Source organism: Danio rerio, chromosome 3 (assembly GCF_052040795.2).
Source record: "Danio rerio strain M-AB ecotype USA chromosome 3, GRCz13ab, whole genome shotgun sequence".
NCBI classification, from domain to species: Eukaryota; Metazoa; Chordata; class Actinopteri; order Cypriniformes; family Danionidae; genus Danio; species Danio rerio.
The window spans coordinates 11,527,501-11,546,726 of record NC_141023.1 but is presented as its reverse complement, the minus strand read 5'-3'; the positions used below and the strand labels follow the sequence as shown (position 1 = coordinate 11,546,726).

General features: G+C 32.8%; 3 protein-coding genes across 33 annotated transcripts in view; all 3 read left to right on the top strand.

Annotated features, from left to right (window-relative positions):
• The window catches only part of LOC147845528 (uncharacterized), a 35,089-nt gene extending 22,766 nt beyond the window's left edge, over positions 1-12,323 (top strand). For 14 of the 28 annotated variants that reach the window (XM_087244069.1, XM_087244049.1, XM_087244068.1 and 11 more), the window contains one exon: positions 11,519-12,323. The gene's annotated coding sequence lies outside the window, so the exon portion shown is untranslated. The remainder of the gene's footprint in view (positions 1-11,518) is intronic. The other 14 variants (XM_087244058.1, XM_087244056.1, XM_087244057.1 and 11 more) reach the window with 6 other exon arrangements.
• pdgfab (platelet-derived growth factor alpha polypeptide b) overlaps positions 1-19,226 on the top strand; it is a 679,118-nt gene that overhangs the window by 604,851 nt on the left and 55,041 nt on the right. The window lies entirely within an intron of this gene.
• hmox2b (heme oxygenase 2b) overlaps positions 1-19,226 on the top strand; it is a 59,107-nt gene that overhangs the window by 31,202 nt on the left and 8,679 nt on the right. For all 4 annotated transcript variants that reach the window (XM_087244011.1, XM_087244013.1, XM_087244012.1 and 1 more), the window contains one exon: positions 16,548-17,039. In XM_087244011.1, the coding sequence (XP_087100137.1) occupies positions 16,548-17,039 (492 nt within the window). The remainder of the gene's footprint in view (positions 1-16,547; positions 17,040-19,226) is intronic.

Sequence of the window (19,226 nt, the reverse complement as noted above, 5' to 3'; positions counted from 1 at the left end):
TACTGAGAAACGGTCTGGCGCTATTTTTATATACAGGCCTATCATAAATTTAAAGAAAGCTGCAAGGTGTGCTACATTATTTTAAATTATTTTTTCTGTCTGTTACTTGAAGTTCAGTGCGTGTGCGCTGAGAGACAAGGCAATATTGACAAAGTATTGAATTTTGTTTTTTATATTGCATTGCAATTATTTGCAGAGATGTTTTATAGTTTATACAGGCCTAAAATAAACGCTTTGGTACAGAGTTATTATTTTAAAACAAACCTGTGTTTGTAATGATAGATGTAGGTGTCACAAAATACTTTTTAAATCAGTGTTTTTATTAATATGATTATTATTTATTGTGAACAACACTTAATAAATACTGAAATGTCCTTAATACACACCTTATTTTTTTTATCAATTACAGTGCTTCCCGCTAGGGCTGCTCTATTATGGGAAAAATCATAATCACGATTATTTTGGTCATAATTTTTATCACAATTATTCAAAATTATTATCAGTTCAAGTCAAAATTATTAGGGCTCATGTGAAATTATTATTATTATTTTTTATAAATATTTCCCAAATGATGTTTAACAGATTCAGGAATTTTTCACAGTATTTCCTATAATATTTTTTCCTTTGGAGAAAGTCTTATTTGTTTTATTTAAGCTAAAATAAAAGCAGGTTTAAATATTTTGAAATCTATTTTAAGGTCAATATTAATAGCTCCCTTAAGCAAAATAGTTTTTGATGGTCAGCAGAAGAAATTACTGGTATACAATGACTTGCCCAATTATCCTAATTAAGCCTTTGAATCGTACTTTAATCTGAATGCTTGTATTTTGAAAAATATCTAGTAAAATATGTGCTGTCATCATACCAAAGATGAATGAAATCAGTTATAAAAAATTAGTTATTAAAACTATTATGTTTAGAAATGGGTTAAAAAAAATAGTCTTTCCATTAATTAAATTGTTAGCAATTGGGGGGAAAAGGAAAGGGAAATATGTACAATAGAATAAAAATATGAAACAAACTGTGCTTTAAGCATCTTCACTGTAAAAAAAAAAAAAACTTTGATTATAGCTACTAAAGTCCTTCAGTCAAGAACAGTGAGGGATTGTCTTCTTTTGTTGTTTGATTAATGGTAAAAACAGTCGGCAGCAGGAATATCACGCACTTTCACTTTAAGAGCAGTACGGTTCTGATTTATGGTTTCTCTTTCACATGTCTTTTGATTCTCAACTAGTTTGTTTATTACTTAAATGAGAGTTAATATGAATAATAACTGAACATCGTGTTTTGATACCTATTTGACCATTAAAATGCTCACATTAAGATAACTTTAGATGTGTGTGCTTTGCTCTGAGCACACAGTGTGCGAATATGTGTGTGCCGCATACACACACCATGCGGTCTCATTCATGCTTTTAAAACATGAATGATTCGACTGTACATCAATGAATGACAGATCATGGTTCATTGCCAAACGAGTGCTTTATATCAAATTTTATTATCCTTATATGGGCCTATAATAGGCCTATAAAGGTTTAAAGTTTTAGGTAAAGACGTCAAACTATGCCCATACATGCAAGCCAATCCACGGTTAGACTATTCTATAACCGGTAAATAAATATAGTAAAATCAGCATTACTGAATCACGCTTCATAAAACCTTAACCAACCAAAATCAGTGTTAGGAAAAAGTTAAATGTTACAATCAAATTTCATTAAAAAAAATTTATTAAGTTACATTTTAAGGCATTAGTACGGAGACTCGGAAGGGACGTGATGGTGAAGAAAAAATTGGGTGGAAGAAAAAAAAACTGAGTGGGAGAAAAAAAGGATGGTAGAAAAAAAAACAGTGATAGGAATATATATATATTTTTTTAAGTTTTTGTTCCCTCACAAAGATGTTTTGCGTTATCCACACTTCCTGTTCACTTCATACCTGTCAACCCTCCCGTATTTTGCCATTCTGTCCCTCTATCATCCTATTGTTAAGTATTTTCCCATATTTCTCATATATTTTTATTTTTGAAAGCATTCTGAAACAAATATAAAAATGTCTGCATTTACTTTCTTTCCATTAAAAGCTGTGGGTTGATCATCGCCCTTCATATGCAACCTCTGAATCAGGGAATGATAAACTGATCCCAGATCAACTTCTGTACATGCCATTTAAAGAGGAGCTAAAGTGCAGGATTCAGATCTGTGTTTAAACAGACAAATATACTTAACAATATGTAAACATGTCCGTCCTGTGTGTTTTATTTTAAACACAACTCATTTTCTCTTAAATGAGCACAAACAGTTACTTAAGTAATGGAATACTTTCATTATAGATCTGTGCATTCTTAAATTGACACCTCTGTTATGAAATAAAAGAAAATGAGAGATTCATTTGCTGCTCATCACTTGTTTGATAACAGAGGTGTCGCTTTAAATGGTGTGTATAGAAGCTGATCTGGGATCAGTTTATCATACCTAGCACATCCGTATACATGCATTCGCTAATTCACAGGTTGCATATGAAGAGCGATGATCGACCCACAGCTTTAATAGAAAGAAAGAGAAATATGGGAGAATCCCAGCAAAAACGGAAGGGTTGGGAGAATCCTGGTAAAACAGGAGGGTTGACATGTATGAAGTGAACAGGAAGTGTTTGTGGAAAAACAGTTTTGCGAGAACGCAAAACATCTGCGAGGGAACGCAAAAACTTCCAAAAGAGGATTTTTAAATAAAAATATAGTCAAGGTAAAATGTTCAAAAACTAGGTCTGACTCACTCCTTTTCTTCCGCCGTCTCATTAACACACCTTTATTAAATTACAATAATGAACAAATTGCACAAACAAACAGTAATATTTAAGAGTAAAGTAATGAGCTATTTAAAAGTACAATTTAAAGAAAACCACATTTACAAGAGAGACTGTGCCTTAAAGCATATACTGCTCTGTCACACTGCTTTTATTTATTATTTTAGGTTTGTTTATGAATGAATTATTTAAGTTAAATATTTCATGTATGTGGTTTAATATTTAATTGGTCATTAAATCAAATGAAGAAGCTAGCTACTTTATTTTTTGACACTTCAACCGATCAATAAACAAAGAAATGAACAACCACAGATTATTTTATTCTCTCTGTAAAGTATTTAGATACTTAGACTATACTAAATAATTAGACTATTCTATATAGTTTTTAACATTGTTTGGGCTCAGTTGGGATTATTTGTTAATGAACTGCCACTCATCTTTCCATTAAACATTTTGATATTAAAATTATGTTTTAACTTTATGTCTCCAAGATTGTAAAATATGCTGTAAAAAAGTTTAGGTTGATAACTATTTTATTTTTGCTGGAAATGATTTACTGCTGGTTTTATCTGACCAGAGAACAACACAATGTTGGAATTGACATAGTAGCATTGTGTAAAGTGCGATATGAGACAGCATATTTAATCCTTGCACTATTTTAAGTGAATGCATATGTATTCCACCGACTCCAAAATTAGGAGTTAAGAGTCTCATCCAAAAAACCCAGAACCGAACATCCCTAATCAACGCCCCATTGATGTTTCTTTGAACATCAGGTGCCATCATTAACTGTTTATCAAGTTAAATTTCAAACTGAACCTATAACTGTTTTTGATTAATTCAAAGTATAGCCCAGACTATTTTTTTCCTTTTCAAAAGCAGTAGCAGTATAGCCTAAACAGGACAGTTTTACAAATGTACAGATAAGCATTTTTATAACTGAACATCACAAAAGGCCTACAAGAATTTTCAGTCCATTTTTATATACAGGCCTATTATAATTTTAAAGAAAACTGCTAGGTGGGCTATATTATTTTAATTCTAGCCTATATTATTTTTATTAATTTCCTCTGTATCTGTCACTTGCGATTCAATGCACACGTGCTGAGCGAGACGAGAAATAAGGCAATATTGACCATTTTTTATAGGCTATAGGCCACTATAATATATAATAGTTTATTTTTACATATAGTATTGCATTCATTTGCATTGACGTTTTGTAGTTTGTAGAGGCCTAAAATGAATGCCTCGATTTGGAGTTATTTAAAAAATAATCCTGCGTTTTTAACATTCTTTAAACCAATGTTTTTTATTATTATTATTTAATGTGAATAACTTTTAATTAAAAATTGTAATGTATTTATTACACCACCTTATTGGGGGAAAAAAACGATCAATTACAGTGCTTCCCGCAGGTTTGAAATATAGGACTTGCAGCATTGAAACACACCATTTACCCACATCACATAGTTAACTATGCAACAAACAAAACTTAATTGCATTTTTAATAATAATTGTATTTATTATGACACTTTTTCTTTTAATGGGTTATGGTAAAAAAAAAAAAGTATGTTACAAAAGACTGAAATCAAAAAGAAATGCTTTATGCTATTTAGGAGCAATGTGCAGCCACTGCAGGTAAAATTCGCTTTTCTCTCTCAAGTTCAAAGCAAATTAGGCTTGCCACGATAGACGGTGTTGACGGTGATACCGGTTTTAAGAAGCAACACCGGTGACATCACGTTTTTACCGTGACACCGTCCTCACATTTGTTTTTTCTAAGTATTCGTTTTTTTTATTTATTTTTTTATTAAATATTTATTTTAATTAAATGGAAAATAGAATTCGTAATAATTTACTTAAGACCAGAGCATGCTTTATAATTAAAATCTGAACATAGTAATGCGTCATATTTCATTTATCACGTGAGAATAAATATGCAAGGCATACTCTCATTTTAAAAATCACGCGACCATCATCTCACAGTGTTTAATAATAAATATCTTATTTTTATTAAAACAAGAATGATGTAGCAATGCCGCGCCATTGACAAGCCAACTGCAGAGAAACAAAGCAATCATCACGGCAACTGAAGTGAGCACTTTTTCCGAAGTTCAGCTCTTCTTTTTTGCACTTTATGCATTTCATGTAAAAAAATAAAAGATGAATATGCCTACAAGAATGTAACCTGTGTGTGCGCGCGTCTTTTATCACCGAGGCCGCTGTTTTTAAAAACCAAAAGTTGCTTCATCTGTCTGGAAATATTTCGGCTTTTAATAAATGAAAAGTTAATTTAGGTGAGCCAATATTAAAAATTGCTATAAAGTAACTGTGAAGTGCGGCTACACATCGAATCTGAGGTCTGATCTCATCTCTCTCTCGCTATCATTCAGACATCGAAACGCCACACAGGTCAAGTCGCAAAACTGAGGCTGGTACCAGCTGACAGGTAGAACAGCTGAAGCCTTTGCGAAATCTGTCAAAATACAGCGCTGAAATTAACAGGCACAAATATCTTTGAGCCAGAAAGTCACGCTTTATCTGTCAAAACGCAATTCGAGCCAATAGGAGTTGTGTAGCCTATTAATTATATTAATTCTAATAAAATGAAAACCAAATTAAACTATTCATTGCATTTTTCGATTGATAAAAATATACGTAAACGAAAAAAAATCAAAGGGTGGCTAGTTTGTATTAATGTGTCTTAATATTAATAAAAATATTCTCAGTCTATTTAAGCTTCACGGTTATATGCTGCGAACCACGTTACTGAACTACAATATCTCCGAGGGAGACTATATAACTCGATAGACAACATTACCTTGAGGGATTTTAAAAATAAAAGGTGTTTTAAAAAAGGAACAACACGCCAATCGGCAACAAATAAAACATCTTGCCAGGGTATGCTGTGTGTAATCCGCCACTGACAGTGACATAAGACACCTGCGCCTGTCAACTGTGCTTGTAAGAGAGCTCAAAGCTTGTATCGATATAACCAAAAAAAGCAAGATCATATAGTTATAAATATTCCATAACAATACTTATCGAAATATTTATACATTTACATGTTGATTATTTTTTTAGCCTGTTAAATAAAATTACTTTTATTTAGCCTGTCTTTAGATTTTTTACACAATGTTTAATTTCTTAACATTTCTTTCTTTTTTATTTAAAGTTTATATATAAAATGAGTGCTAGCTTGTTTAGTTGTGATCATTATGCAAGGATCATATTTCATATTCGGTTTATTCTTCACTAGCCTATAAATTCGTTAATAAGGCTATTTTATAAACGGATTGTTCATAAGGACTAAGCTATTAATATATAATGCTATAGGCTAAATAATACATTAAGAAATTGAAGTCAGGTAGGACAACAAAAGACAATCAAACATGTTCCCCCTGTTAGCAAATGTAACCAAAAAGTATCTTTACGTGCAACAAGCTGCTTATCTGAGGGTGTGTTCAGCACGATGGGGAACATAGTGAGCCCCACAAGATCCCATCTTAAGCCAGAGATGGTCAACATATTGGCCAGGATTCCTCGCAAAGAACAAGTAAACCTCACTGTTAATAAATGCCAATTTACAATGTTTTATTTATTTATTTATTTTTAAAGACTGTGTCAACTTGTCATTTTTGTAATGTAATTTTGAAAGTTTTTCTTTTATATTTGTTTCTTGTTCATTCGTTTAATCTTATTTAACTTTGTCCAATTTAATTACTTATCTTGCTATTTTATTTTCTTATTCGTTTTAAAAACATTCTAACATTCATCACATTCGTCCATTCAAACAATTTACGCCGAATTGGCAATTCCCGCAAAAGTGAAAGTATTATATGCATTTATAAGCTATTTAAAAGCAGAAAGAAAAGAGGAAACTCCGACCCCCACTATGATACCGGTATTACCGGTGTTGTCACATGTCGATTAACCCGGTGGGGAAATTTCCTCATCGTCACAACCTTAATTTGAATGCCAAAGGATTTTAGATGTGTATATAAAATAGCCTATGTAAAATATTAACATCATCAAATTAATAAAATAATGACAAATTTGAAATAAATGACAGAAAAGGTAATAAAAACAGACATTCTCTAAAAAATATAAAAATCGCAATATTAAAATGAGTAGATTTTTTTAAATAAAATGCGTTGATTAACTATTACTATTGGTGTATATATTTTATAGCCAGTCTAGATCTCATTACGTCCTCTCCCGAGTATATAGCCGAAGTTTTTCTTAGTCGTTTACATTAAAGAATCTATTATTTACTTTTTCTCTCTGTATCGCGGCTGAGTGTGCGCTGTCAGCTGAATATAGGCTTAAATTAAATCTAAAAAGCAACTAGCCTGCGAGCTAATATTTGTTCTTTTTTTTTCGCATAACAGCCAATTTCAACCGCGAGGAGATACCAACAGCTTGATATGCAACATTTTCTAAAATGTTATTTAGCTCGGAATAAAAACAATTCACAAAAAATGATTTAGTGTGTGTTTTTTTTAAAGATTGGAGTAGCCTATTTCACAGTGTGTAAACATTAGAAATAATAATTAGGCTAAAATACAGTAGATTACCCCTTCATTCAGATATATGTCGTTGTTTGGGAAACTCTCCCCTGGTCTAGAAGCTTCTCTAGCTTCTTATCTGCTCCACAAGTGCAGCGCGCTTCTTCCTCTGGCTCTGCACCAGGGCTGGGTTTCCCAAACAACAACGTAACTCGCGGCAGAAATATCATAGTACAATGTGTCGTTTGGGAAAAGAACGATGTAGTGACGAGTGTGTCCCAAAACCTGTAGTTTCTCGGTCACAGATCTATTGTTTGACCCACATTAGTTATAACGTAAAATGCCCATAATGATGCTCTAAACGAGGTGGTAACAATTTCTTTAGAGAGAGAGAAAAAAAAAACATTATTTTATTTGCAAATTATATTGTTTTACACAATCACACATTTAAAAAAAAATCTATCATAGTTTTGGTGAAAACATGCACTTATTTTCCATATTAATTGAAATATATATAACGGCACATATAAGACCTATTTTTGTTTCCTTTACAAATATTATTAAGAATTTTATTTCTAATTTCATATATAAATCATTAATGGTTGTAGGCCTAATTTACAGTAGGCTATTTATTTAGAAATAGAAAAAACTTTTTAATATGATATTGCAAACAATATGCAAAATAAATGCAAACAATATTCCATGACTCCAATATCAATTGCTACGAGCCTAATATAGAAATTTTAATTAACACGTAGTTCAGTTTATAAGTTGCTGTGAATAGAAACAGCCTATATAAGCCTACATTACCAGAAGTTGGCCTATAGGTAAAAGGTATATAACCGGGGATTTTGTGTCAACCTTGCTTGTGAAATATACTCAAGATATACCCCTGCCCTCATCTCAAACAAAATGTTTGGCTATTAATGAAGCAGCCTGTCTGAGGTGTTAATGGGGCATTGCGCTTTAACCAAAAACAACAACAACCCAAAAGCGCTAAATTGGTTACAGGGGTTGCTTCAGAAAATTGCCTAATAATAATAGTAGTAGTAGTAGTAATAATAATAATAATAATAATAACTACTGGCATGTTTATAACTAAAGTTGTTTTTACTTCGGTTGCACCACATGCTCTTAAGGCAAACCGTAGTTAGTAAGGTCATAAGCTCTCCGTAAAGTCATACGTAGTTGCATTAAATCACCTAATATCAAATAAAAAGTGTTTCAATCGTTAAACTGATTTAGAATTCTGCAACTAATGCATCTACATATAACTGTTCTTTGAAAATTTGCTGTGAATGCACACAAATTACACAAAGTTTTCAAAACATAAAACTTGATTTTTTAAATATTCTACACGTTAAAGAAAAAATAGCAGGGAGAAAAAACCCAGTCATAAAGAAATGTATGTTAACACAAAACACTCCTTGAAACAAAATTAAACTCTTCATTCACAAACCGAAAGAAATGCGAGATTTAGGAAGAAAATAAGGCTGTAAATAGAGGGGGATCATCGCAAGCTCCTCGATGTAAACTAATCTCACCGTCATCTCTTTTCTATCATTATACATGGGGGGAGTCTGCGGTAAATTTTTAGTTGGAACACAGAGTTAGGTTTAAACTAAGTGAAATGGTGCAACACAGAAATATTTAGTAGCGCGTACATTGTAAATTAGTGTCCCTTTAAGTCACAACTAGGCTTCATTTTAACTTACACACTGCTGGTGCAACTGGCCCCATGTAATCAAAAAAAGGCTGCATATTAATAAGTGAGTCGCGGGTTATAATCTAAAAGCTATTGCCAGTCAAACACAGCACAGCCATTACAGCAAAATGGAGAGATTTAAATGTACATATTGCACATATGGAATTATCCACTCACTGCATGTCGTCTACCCTGATAAACATGCTAATTGTCTTATTATTATTAATATTATATTGTGTGCACTTATGAAATTAAAGTTTATAGAGCCTGGTTTATACTTCTGCGTTATGATCGGCGTAACCCACGGCACATGCAATGCGCGTAGCTGTTTATTTTACTTCTGCGCAATGTCTCTGTTTGTCTGCATTAACACTTTCGAAACGCTAGTTGGCAGTGAGGTGTTAATGTTCCTCTGTGTTGAGTTTCTTCGCTGTTGTTTTGTTTTTTCTAAACGCTTCCTGAACATACAAGTGACTCAAACTCGCTCATTTTGAGGCTGGAACCGGCGGACGTGGAACAACTTTAACTATGAGATAAACACAAAACAAAACTTTCTATCCAGAGCTCCTTCACGGGACTCCACACTTGTAAACAATCGCTCTATTGGGCTCGCGCCACTCGCACGGCTCTTGGTCCCGCCCCCAGACTCGTCAGCGCTGCCAAGCCGACCAATCACGACCATCAAAAAAATCACGACCTTGCGCTCTGTGTCATTGCGACTTGTAGTTACATTTTTTGAGAGGTGCACATCATCGACGCCGACGGCCAATAAACAATGCTTAAACATTAAAATGTGCTTTTAGAAACTTCAAATATTTATGTTTCTAATATTTAATTATACATTTGCTGTGTTTAATATAGGGGATAGAATAGCATACAGTATAAAAAAAAAATTTTGTCCTTTATACCGAAATAGGCCGGCTATAAGAGGAGGCGCTCTATTAAACAAGCAGAAACAGCACAGACTGTTCACTCTGCATGCATGTGTATTATCCTAATTAAGCCTTTGAATTGTACTTTAATCTGAATGCTTGTACTTTGAAAAATATATAGTAAAATATGTGCTGTCATCATAACAAAGATGAATGAAATCAGTTATAAAAAATTAATTATTAAAACTATTATGTTTAGAAATGGGTTGAAAAAAAATCTTCTTTCCATTAAACAGAAATTGGTGGAAAATGGTTGCTAATAATTCAGGAGGGCTAATAATTCGGATTTCAACTGTATATATGCAGTTATTTTCCTCCCTGTAAATGAGCAAAGGGAAATATGTACAATAGAATAAAAATATGAAACAAACTGTGCTTTAAGCATCTTATAAATGAATAAATGATCACTGAACACAGCATTTTGACACCTATTTGACCATTAAAACGCTCACAGTAAGATAACTTTAGATGTGTGTACTCTGCTCGTCTAGGCTAAGTGCACACACACAGCAGCATGTACAAATCAGATTATTAAAAATGATGAAGAGCATGCTTTCCCTTTTATCCTTTATTTTTAGTTTTTGTTTTTTTGTTTTTATTTACACATTTTTTTAAGTGGTGAGGACAATATTCACTGGTTCCCCCCTCCTGTATAATAATTAAATGTTACATTTTTAAGAACTTCACAAATAGCCTAAATAACACTTTTCAGTATCAGTGATAATATAAATAGTAACTAATAATAATAATAATAATAAGAAGAAGAAGAAGAACAAAAAATATTAGCCTATTGATAACAATATAAGTGAGATGTTGAGGAAAAAACAGCGTTGGCTACTAACTCTCCACTGTTTTTGGTTCATATTTTAAATTATTTGACAGAAAAGCTAACATGCTGACACATTGTCTGGATTAAGCAGACCTAGTTGGAGTTGCAATGTTTCCAGCAGCACTCAATACACGTTCAGACTTTCTATCGCAGTGCTTGTAGCGCAAATGCACAAATGCTTTTTCCTATGCTACATTTCTCGTCAATGTCTTCCATTTATCACTTTCTCTTTTGTATCTGGCCATTTTTAAATAGGGCTCTGCGATATCTGGCTGACAAAAAAAAAATCAAAAAATAAATTTAAATTTTTATAATTTTATATATTTTTATTTTATTTTTTGTGCTCATAATATTGACCTTTGCAGTTTTTACCTTTTTATTATTCAGCTAAACTAAAAAACGGAAGACTTTCTCCAGTGGAAAAATATAATAGGGAATATTATGAAATTATTGATTGCCTTTTTTTAAAATTAAGAAAAGTATTTACATGGAAAGGTCATATCACTTTCAATAGTCCACAATGATTCAAAGCAGCTACTGAAAGTTATACTCGCATGCAGTATATTGCCAGCATGTTGCTGTTAAATCATGTAGTTGTGTGATGTATAACCATGGTGTAAGTGCACACCTAAGGATTAACCTTTTTTCCAAGAAAGAGACTTTTAAACGATATTGATGAACAGTTGATATGATCTATTAAAAGTCAGTGATGCTAACAGTTAATCATCTTGTTTGCTTTCAGGCTCTAGCACTGGCAGAACAACCTACATGAGAAGACCATGGACAAAAGCAGACGTGAAGGCTGTAATGAGTTCAAAAGACTGATTATTATTATACACATTTTCATTTTTTTTTTCCTTGTCACAGAGTGACAATATTTAACCATTTTCAAACATGTAAATTAAAAAAAAAAAACATGGCCCAGGCCCACTTCTGTTCCATGCCAGTGCTTCACAGTCCATCATCACTCTAGGGTAGTCTCTACATTGCTCTACAGTTTGCCTCTGCTTCTCAACCCATGTCTGCCACTACTCCACAGTCTGGTACTGCTCCACAGTCCAGGTCCACGTCTGCTTCATGAGCCTGGGCAATACCCATCACACAAAAATACATAACCCACAAATGCAGTCCCTCAGACTAAACATTTACAACAGTGTTGAGTAGCAAAAAGACATGTTTTTTGTTTTTTATTTACATGCTTGAAAATGGTCAAATATTGTCACTGTGACAAAAAAATAAGAATGTGTATGATAATAATTAGTCACATTATAACACATTATATAACTGTCACATTACGAAATTTAGTTTTTAATCTGTTTTGTGTTCATATAATTCTGTATGTATCATTCAATTTGTGGAATCAAACTTTTATGTCTAGTTTTATCTTTTTTTCTTTTTATCTATCTTTTTATCTATTTTTATCCATCTATTTTTTGTTCTTGTCAGAGCGATAATAGTTGATGCATTTCATAATAAAATGTAGATACATGTTTAGTTCCCCTGCTGTTTTCCTGGACTTCAAAAATAAAATAAAAAAGTTTTTTTTATTTTTTTCTGTCATTGAGTGGCAATGTTTTGTATTTGACAGTATTCTAGTGCACTACCATGTTGTGTTCTAGTATAAACATTTAAATTTGAAAAAGAATAATCTATTGAATGACTTAATTAAATTTTAAAATACCATTAGTTTGTTTATAAGCTGTAATCATTCATTCATTCATTTTCTTTTCGGCTTAACCCCTTTATTTATCAGGGGTTTCCACAGTGAAATGAACCACCAACTTATCCAGAATATGTTTTACGTTGCGGTTGTTCTTCCAGCTGCAACCCATCACTGGAAAACACCCATACACACTCATTCACACACACTACGGACAATTTAGTGTATTCAATCCCCTGTACCGCTTGTCTTTGGACTGTGGGGGAAACCGGAGCACCCGGAGGAAACCCACTCCAACACAAAGAACATGCAAACTCCACACAGAGTTCACAGAGGGGAACATTTGTGTTCTGGCCAAGTGAAAGAATAAAATAATGAACATGTTATCATACAGTTGTGCTTCTGGTTGTTCATGGTTGAAGGTTCTTTGCCAATTATGTTCTTTTTTTTATCTGAAGTTGCCTTTCAAAATATCTACTGTCCTATAAAATAAGAGCAAAGGCCCTTAAACAATTAACTCTTCATACTTTAATGTTAAAATGCTGTCTTTTTCAGGTTATTGTTCAACAGTACATTAAACAGATTGTTTAACTGATACAACACAATAAGCCTACAGAATTGTTAAATCAAAAGTGTATTATAAGCAAAATAGGATTTTGTCATTTAAGAAGTGACAGGCAGAACCTTAGCAACTGAGATGGGTTTAGCAGGGGTCTAGCTGAGGAAAGCCAGAGTCTGTTCTGTTGTCACCCTTACTGCAATAGCAGAATAGTGTGATATGTAAAATGTGTTAATCAGTCCTCTTAAACCATGAAGGGGCTAGGTTTGTGTGTAACATGTAAACAGACCTTGTAAACCATGATTTTGTCTGGCCCCATAAGCCTGTGAAATGTCACATAGTTAATTTGAGTGTGTTGTGAAACTAAAATTGCTGTTTTTAAGCGTTGTTTGCCTTTTGTAGCTCAAATAAAATTTTTTGGCACAAGTTTTATGTTCGTAGGATGTTGGCAAAGGTATGTCCCCGTAAACCACCAAAAAGTCACATTGACCTCATAAACCATGTATGCCTGTATGTGTGTGTGTGTGTGTGTGTGTGTGTGTGTGTGTGTGTGTGTATATATATATATATATATATATATATATATATATATATATATTAGGGATGTGCGGAGCAGCCGGTATTTGTATTTGTATTTGTTGAGGGGGGAAAAGTATTTGTATTTGTATTTGTATTTGTATTCGAGTAAAATTCAAAATGGCGCAAAAATATATATTTTTTCTATAACACTTCTAATTTACATTATAGTGAAAGTATTGTTTAATTATACCCATTATATAAATTATAGATATGCAATATTGGCTGTTGTTTTTGAACATGTGATAAGAAATGTCATTGAAAAGAAAATAACATAGAAGCCATTATCTCATCCATGGTTAAACCAACAACTAATAAAATACCATTGTGAATATTATGAACCCCACCACCACCGTTCTTGTTGAAGGACACTGAATAGACAATAAAAACAAATAATACTTCAAAAAACTGTTCTTCTTCTGAAAGAACTTCTTTCCAATGGACAGAATTCCAAAAACTAAAATTAACTAAATAAATCTAAATAAAACCCTGCCTGGGGGATCTGGCAGAACAAAAGTATTCTATATAATGCTAAAAGATACAGCCCTGCTATTATCATCTGCCTGCCACAAAACAGACACAAAGTTTGTTTGTTTGTTTTTTTATGTTTAAAACTGACTTGCTGGGGCAGAATGTGGCTGTGTTGATGCTTTTAGGATGCTTTTAGTGCATGTGATAATACATTACATAGAAGGTTGCGCGGTGCTCTGTTCAGTGAGAAGCGCTCTCTATGGCAAGCCTTTTTAGCATTTAAATCTTTGTTCTGACTCCATAAATATATTAGAGATATCTCTAATTATATTTTGACTAGTCATAATTATAATTCCACTACTCAGAATGACAATTAGACATATCTGCAATTACAATTGTACTAGTACGAAATCAGATGAATTTTGACTAGTAACAATTGTAATTGATATCTCTGAGTTTTTACTAGTCATAATACATTTAGAGATATCTTTAATTCATCATATTTAGAGATATTTACAAATATATTTGAAGATATCTCTAATTAATTTACTAAAAGTCTAATTACAGTTGTAGATATCTTGAATTGGATTTTTGACTAGTCAAAATTCATTTGGAGATATATCTAATTACAATTGTGACTAGTCAACTTATTTAGAGATATCTGCAAATATTTTTCAATGGAAGTCAATGGAGGAATATGACTAGTCTATCATAATATATTTGCAGATATTTCCAATCTGACTAGTCGAATTATAATTATGACAAGTCAAAATATAATTAGAGATATCTCTAAATATATTTATGGATAGTCTGAACAAGGTTTAAATGCTAAAACGGCTTGCCATACGCTCTCACCCAGTAGCACAGTGGAGAGTTCTCTAGTTATATCCTTTCAGTCGTTTGTTATGCAGTGAAATATCAGTCAAATATTTCGCCAAACAGTCCTTAGGGATGCGGTGACACGCAGTCAGATATTTTACCGGACAGATCCGCCACTTTTGGCGCGCATAAACAATTATAAAGCTCTCGTGCTGCAGGAATGAGGAGGTCTGCTGAAGGCGCGCAGCTGACGTGCAGTGAAGGGTTTGCGTCTTTAATAAACTACGGCAGTTTGCGATCACTGAACAGTAAGAATGATCAATAAATCCATATGAAACAACCCCTTAAAAGTCACGTCTCGCTTTCAGTTTCGGGCTTTGGCGCGTTTTGCCTTTCTCTCTCTCTCTCTCTCTCTCTCACTCACTCACTCACTCACGCGGGCATGCACTGTGGTCTCATGAGGAAACGCTGCTTTTTGATATAGTGTTTTTCTTGCTCCCGAATATAAATAATTTTTCAAGTATTTGTTCGAATCAAGTATTCGTAAAAACACGCTATTCGTGCCTTTCCGAATACCGTATTCGGGTTCGGCTCCACCATTAATATATATATATATATATATATATATATATATATATATATATATATATATATATATATATATATATATATATATATATATATATATATATATATATAAATATGTATAAGTGTGTGTGTGTGTGTGTGTGTGTATATATATGTATATATGTATATGTATATATATATATATATATATATATATGTATATATGTATATGTGTGTGTGTGTGTGTGTGTGTGTATATATATATATATATATATATATATATATATATATATATATATATATATATATGTATATATATGTATATGTGTGTGTGTGTGTGTGTGTGTGTGTGTGTGTGTGTATATATATATATATATATATATATATATATATATATATATGTATGTATGTATGTATGTATGTATGTATGTATGTATGTATGTATGTATATATATGTACATTTACTTCAATAGAAATCTGTTAAGTCTATGATATCATGTTAATTTTTTTAAATGTTTTGTTCTATTGTATTTTTTATTTTATTGTATTTTTAAAATTTTATATTTAATTTAAAAGAAATCTGTTTAGTCTGTGACATTATTTTATTAAACTTAATTAGTTTATTTTATAATTTTTTCCTACATTTTATTTAATTTTATATTTGATTTAAATAATTTATTTAATAAAAAAATGTAGAAAAAAATTATTTTATATTTATGTCAATAGAATTCCATTTAGTCTATTACATTAATTTATATATTTTTTTATTTTTAAAATGCTATATTTTGTTTAATTTATATTTAATTCATTTATTTAGTTTAAAATGTTATGTTTGATTTACATCAATAGAAGTTTGTTCAGTCTCTGATATTATTGAAATGTATCTTATTATTTTAATTAAAAAATGAACAATTTAATTTATTTGTTTCATTTATATTTTATTTACTTCAGTTCAGTCTGTGATTTATTAATTTATTTTATATTTAATTTATTTGTTTATTTTTTTACACATTAATAAATTTAATATTTAGTTTATTTTACATTTTAATTTAATTTATTTGATATTTGTCTATTATTTTTTATTTAAAAATAAATATCCGTTTTTATTTCTGTCTTTAGCTGGGTCACGTGGCTCTATACTTCACGTACTCTGCTCTAGAAGAGGAGATTGAGAGGAATAAAGATCACCCTCAGTTTGCTCCGCTCTACTTCCCCCATGAGCTGCACCGGCGGGACGCTCTGGCTCAAGACCTGCAGTTTTTCTATGGCTCAGACTGGCAGACCCAGATCAGCATTTCTCCCGCCACACAGCGATATGTGCAGCGCATTCATCAGATTGGCAAAGACGAGCCGGCGCTGCTGGTGGCCCACGCTTACACCCGATACATGGGTGACCTGTCGGGGGGGCAGGTGCTCCGGAAAGTAGCCCAGCGCGCCCTAAAGCTGCCCGCCAGCGGAGATGGACTCAACTTCTACATGTTCGATAACGTCAGCAATGCCAAAGCCTTCAAACAACTGTACCGGAGCCGCATGAACGAGCTGGAGCTGCAGCAGGACACCAAACTCAAGATCGTCGAAGAGGCCGTGCTGGCGTTCCAATTCAATATAGAGGTCAGTTAAGAAATTTTGCGTGTAATATGTCATAATTCTGTTTCTCTATTTACTATTGAGATGTATAATATGAGACAGTTGACAGCCTGATTCTGATTGGCTGATGAATATTTCTAGGTGTGCGGCTATTATTATATAAACATACAGCTATGGTAGTTCCAAACAGGTTTTAACTGCATTACAGTTTCATATAACCACACTGATGTAGTGATGATTTCAGTTATTTCACAGCCTGCTACGGTCAGGAATTAAATCAAACCAGAATCAGGAGGCTTTGGATGAGATGTGTAAAGCCCCAATCACACAATAAAAAAAATAAATAAATAAAAATAAAAAAAAGGTTTTTTTTTTGTGGTGAGGCGACTTTTAAAAAATGTTCTCTGTTGGCATCAAGTGTTTTGTGTGCTGTTTATGCAGCCCCAACACATCACATTCTAACTGCCACGTCTCAGTTAAAAAAATTAACTTGCCGAAAAATCACCCGATGTCATGCACTCCAGCACTAAGACTTAGTGTTAATACAGCGGTTGCCTAGCTACATAAAAGCTTTTTTTCTAGTTAACAAAAAGCCGGTGCACTAAAAGGCTTTCTATCCTTTTCCATCTTTCTCTCTTTCTATCTGTCTATCTATCGATTGTTGTATTTATTGTTCTATATCTGTCGTTCTTCGTTCTATCTATTGGTCCGTCTGTCAGTCATTTTATTTGTCATTTTATCTATCTGTCATTTATCTATCTAACGTTTAATCTATCTGTCATTCTATCTATCTGTCTATCTATCTATCGTTCTATCTATCTATCTATCTATCTATCTATCTATCTATCTATCTATCTATCTATCGTTCTATCATTCTATCTATCGTTCTGTCTATCTATCTAACATTCTGTCTATCTATCTGTCTAACATTCTATCTGTCTGTATATCTAATGTTCTGTCTGTCTGTCTGTCTGTCTGTCTGTCTATCTATCTGTCATTATCTATCTATCTATCTATCTATCTATCTATCTATCTATCTATCTATCTATCTATCTATCTATCTATCTATCTATCTATCTATCTATCTATCTATCTATCTATCTATCTATCTATCTATCTGTCTGTCTGTCTGTCTGTCTGTCTGTCTGTCTGTCTGTCTGTCTATCTATCATTCTGTCAGTCTGTCTATCTATCTAACGTTCTATCTGTTTGTCTATCTATCTATCTATCTATCTATCTATCTATCTATCTATCTATCTATCTATCTATCTATCTATCTGTCTGTCTGTCTGTCTGTCTGTCTGTCTGTCTGTCTGTCTGTCTGTCTGTCTGTCTGTCTGTCTGTCTGTCTGTCTGTCTGTCTGTCTGTCTGTCTGTCTGTCTGTCTGTCTGTCTGTCTGTCTGTCTGTCTGTCTGTCTATCATTCTGTCAGTCTGTCTATCTATCTAACGGTCTATCTATCTATCTATCTATCTATCTATCTATCTATCTATCTATCTATCTATCTATCTATCTATCTCTGTCCGTCCGTCCGTCTATCTAACGTTCTGTCTATCCATCCATCCATCGTTCTACATTCTGTCTGACTAACGTTCTATCTAATGCTTTATTGTTCTTTATATTGTTCCATTCATCACTGTTGTTCTGTCTATCTATCATTCTATCGATCTGTCTATCTCCATTTCTAATTGTCTATGTAAAAGCTGTTGTCTATTTAAAAAAATACATCTTTAGCTTTTCAGATAAATTTTTTTTCAAATAACAGTAAAAACTAATTCTTTATTATGCAAATGTGGTAAAGTTAATGATTAGTGTGGTGATGTGGAGTACAGAACATATCTGCTGGTACTCTGAGACCCTTGACTAACACTGAATGAATTAAACTAATGGATCATTCATAATCAGTCTCTCGGTGAGGATCTGGAGGGCTTTACAGCATTTCTATTAGACTGAACTGTTCTGTGTGTTTGTATCAGAGAGCGTGTAATGAAAGATGAGCGTCCCGCAGCTTCAGCTTCATCCGTCAGCAGATGGAGGCTTTGTCTTTTACTCAGATTACTGACTCGGAGCTCTCGAATTAAATGGACAAAACTGGGTCAAAACTAGATCTCCTATCTCGCCAGCATCTTTTATCATAGACCTGCAGTGAAGTGTGTTTATGTAACACTGGATGAGACATCTCATGATAAAGCACTTTTCATCAAACACCAG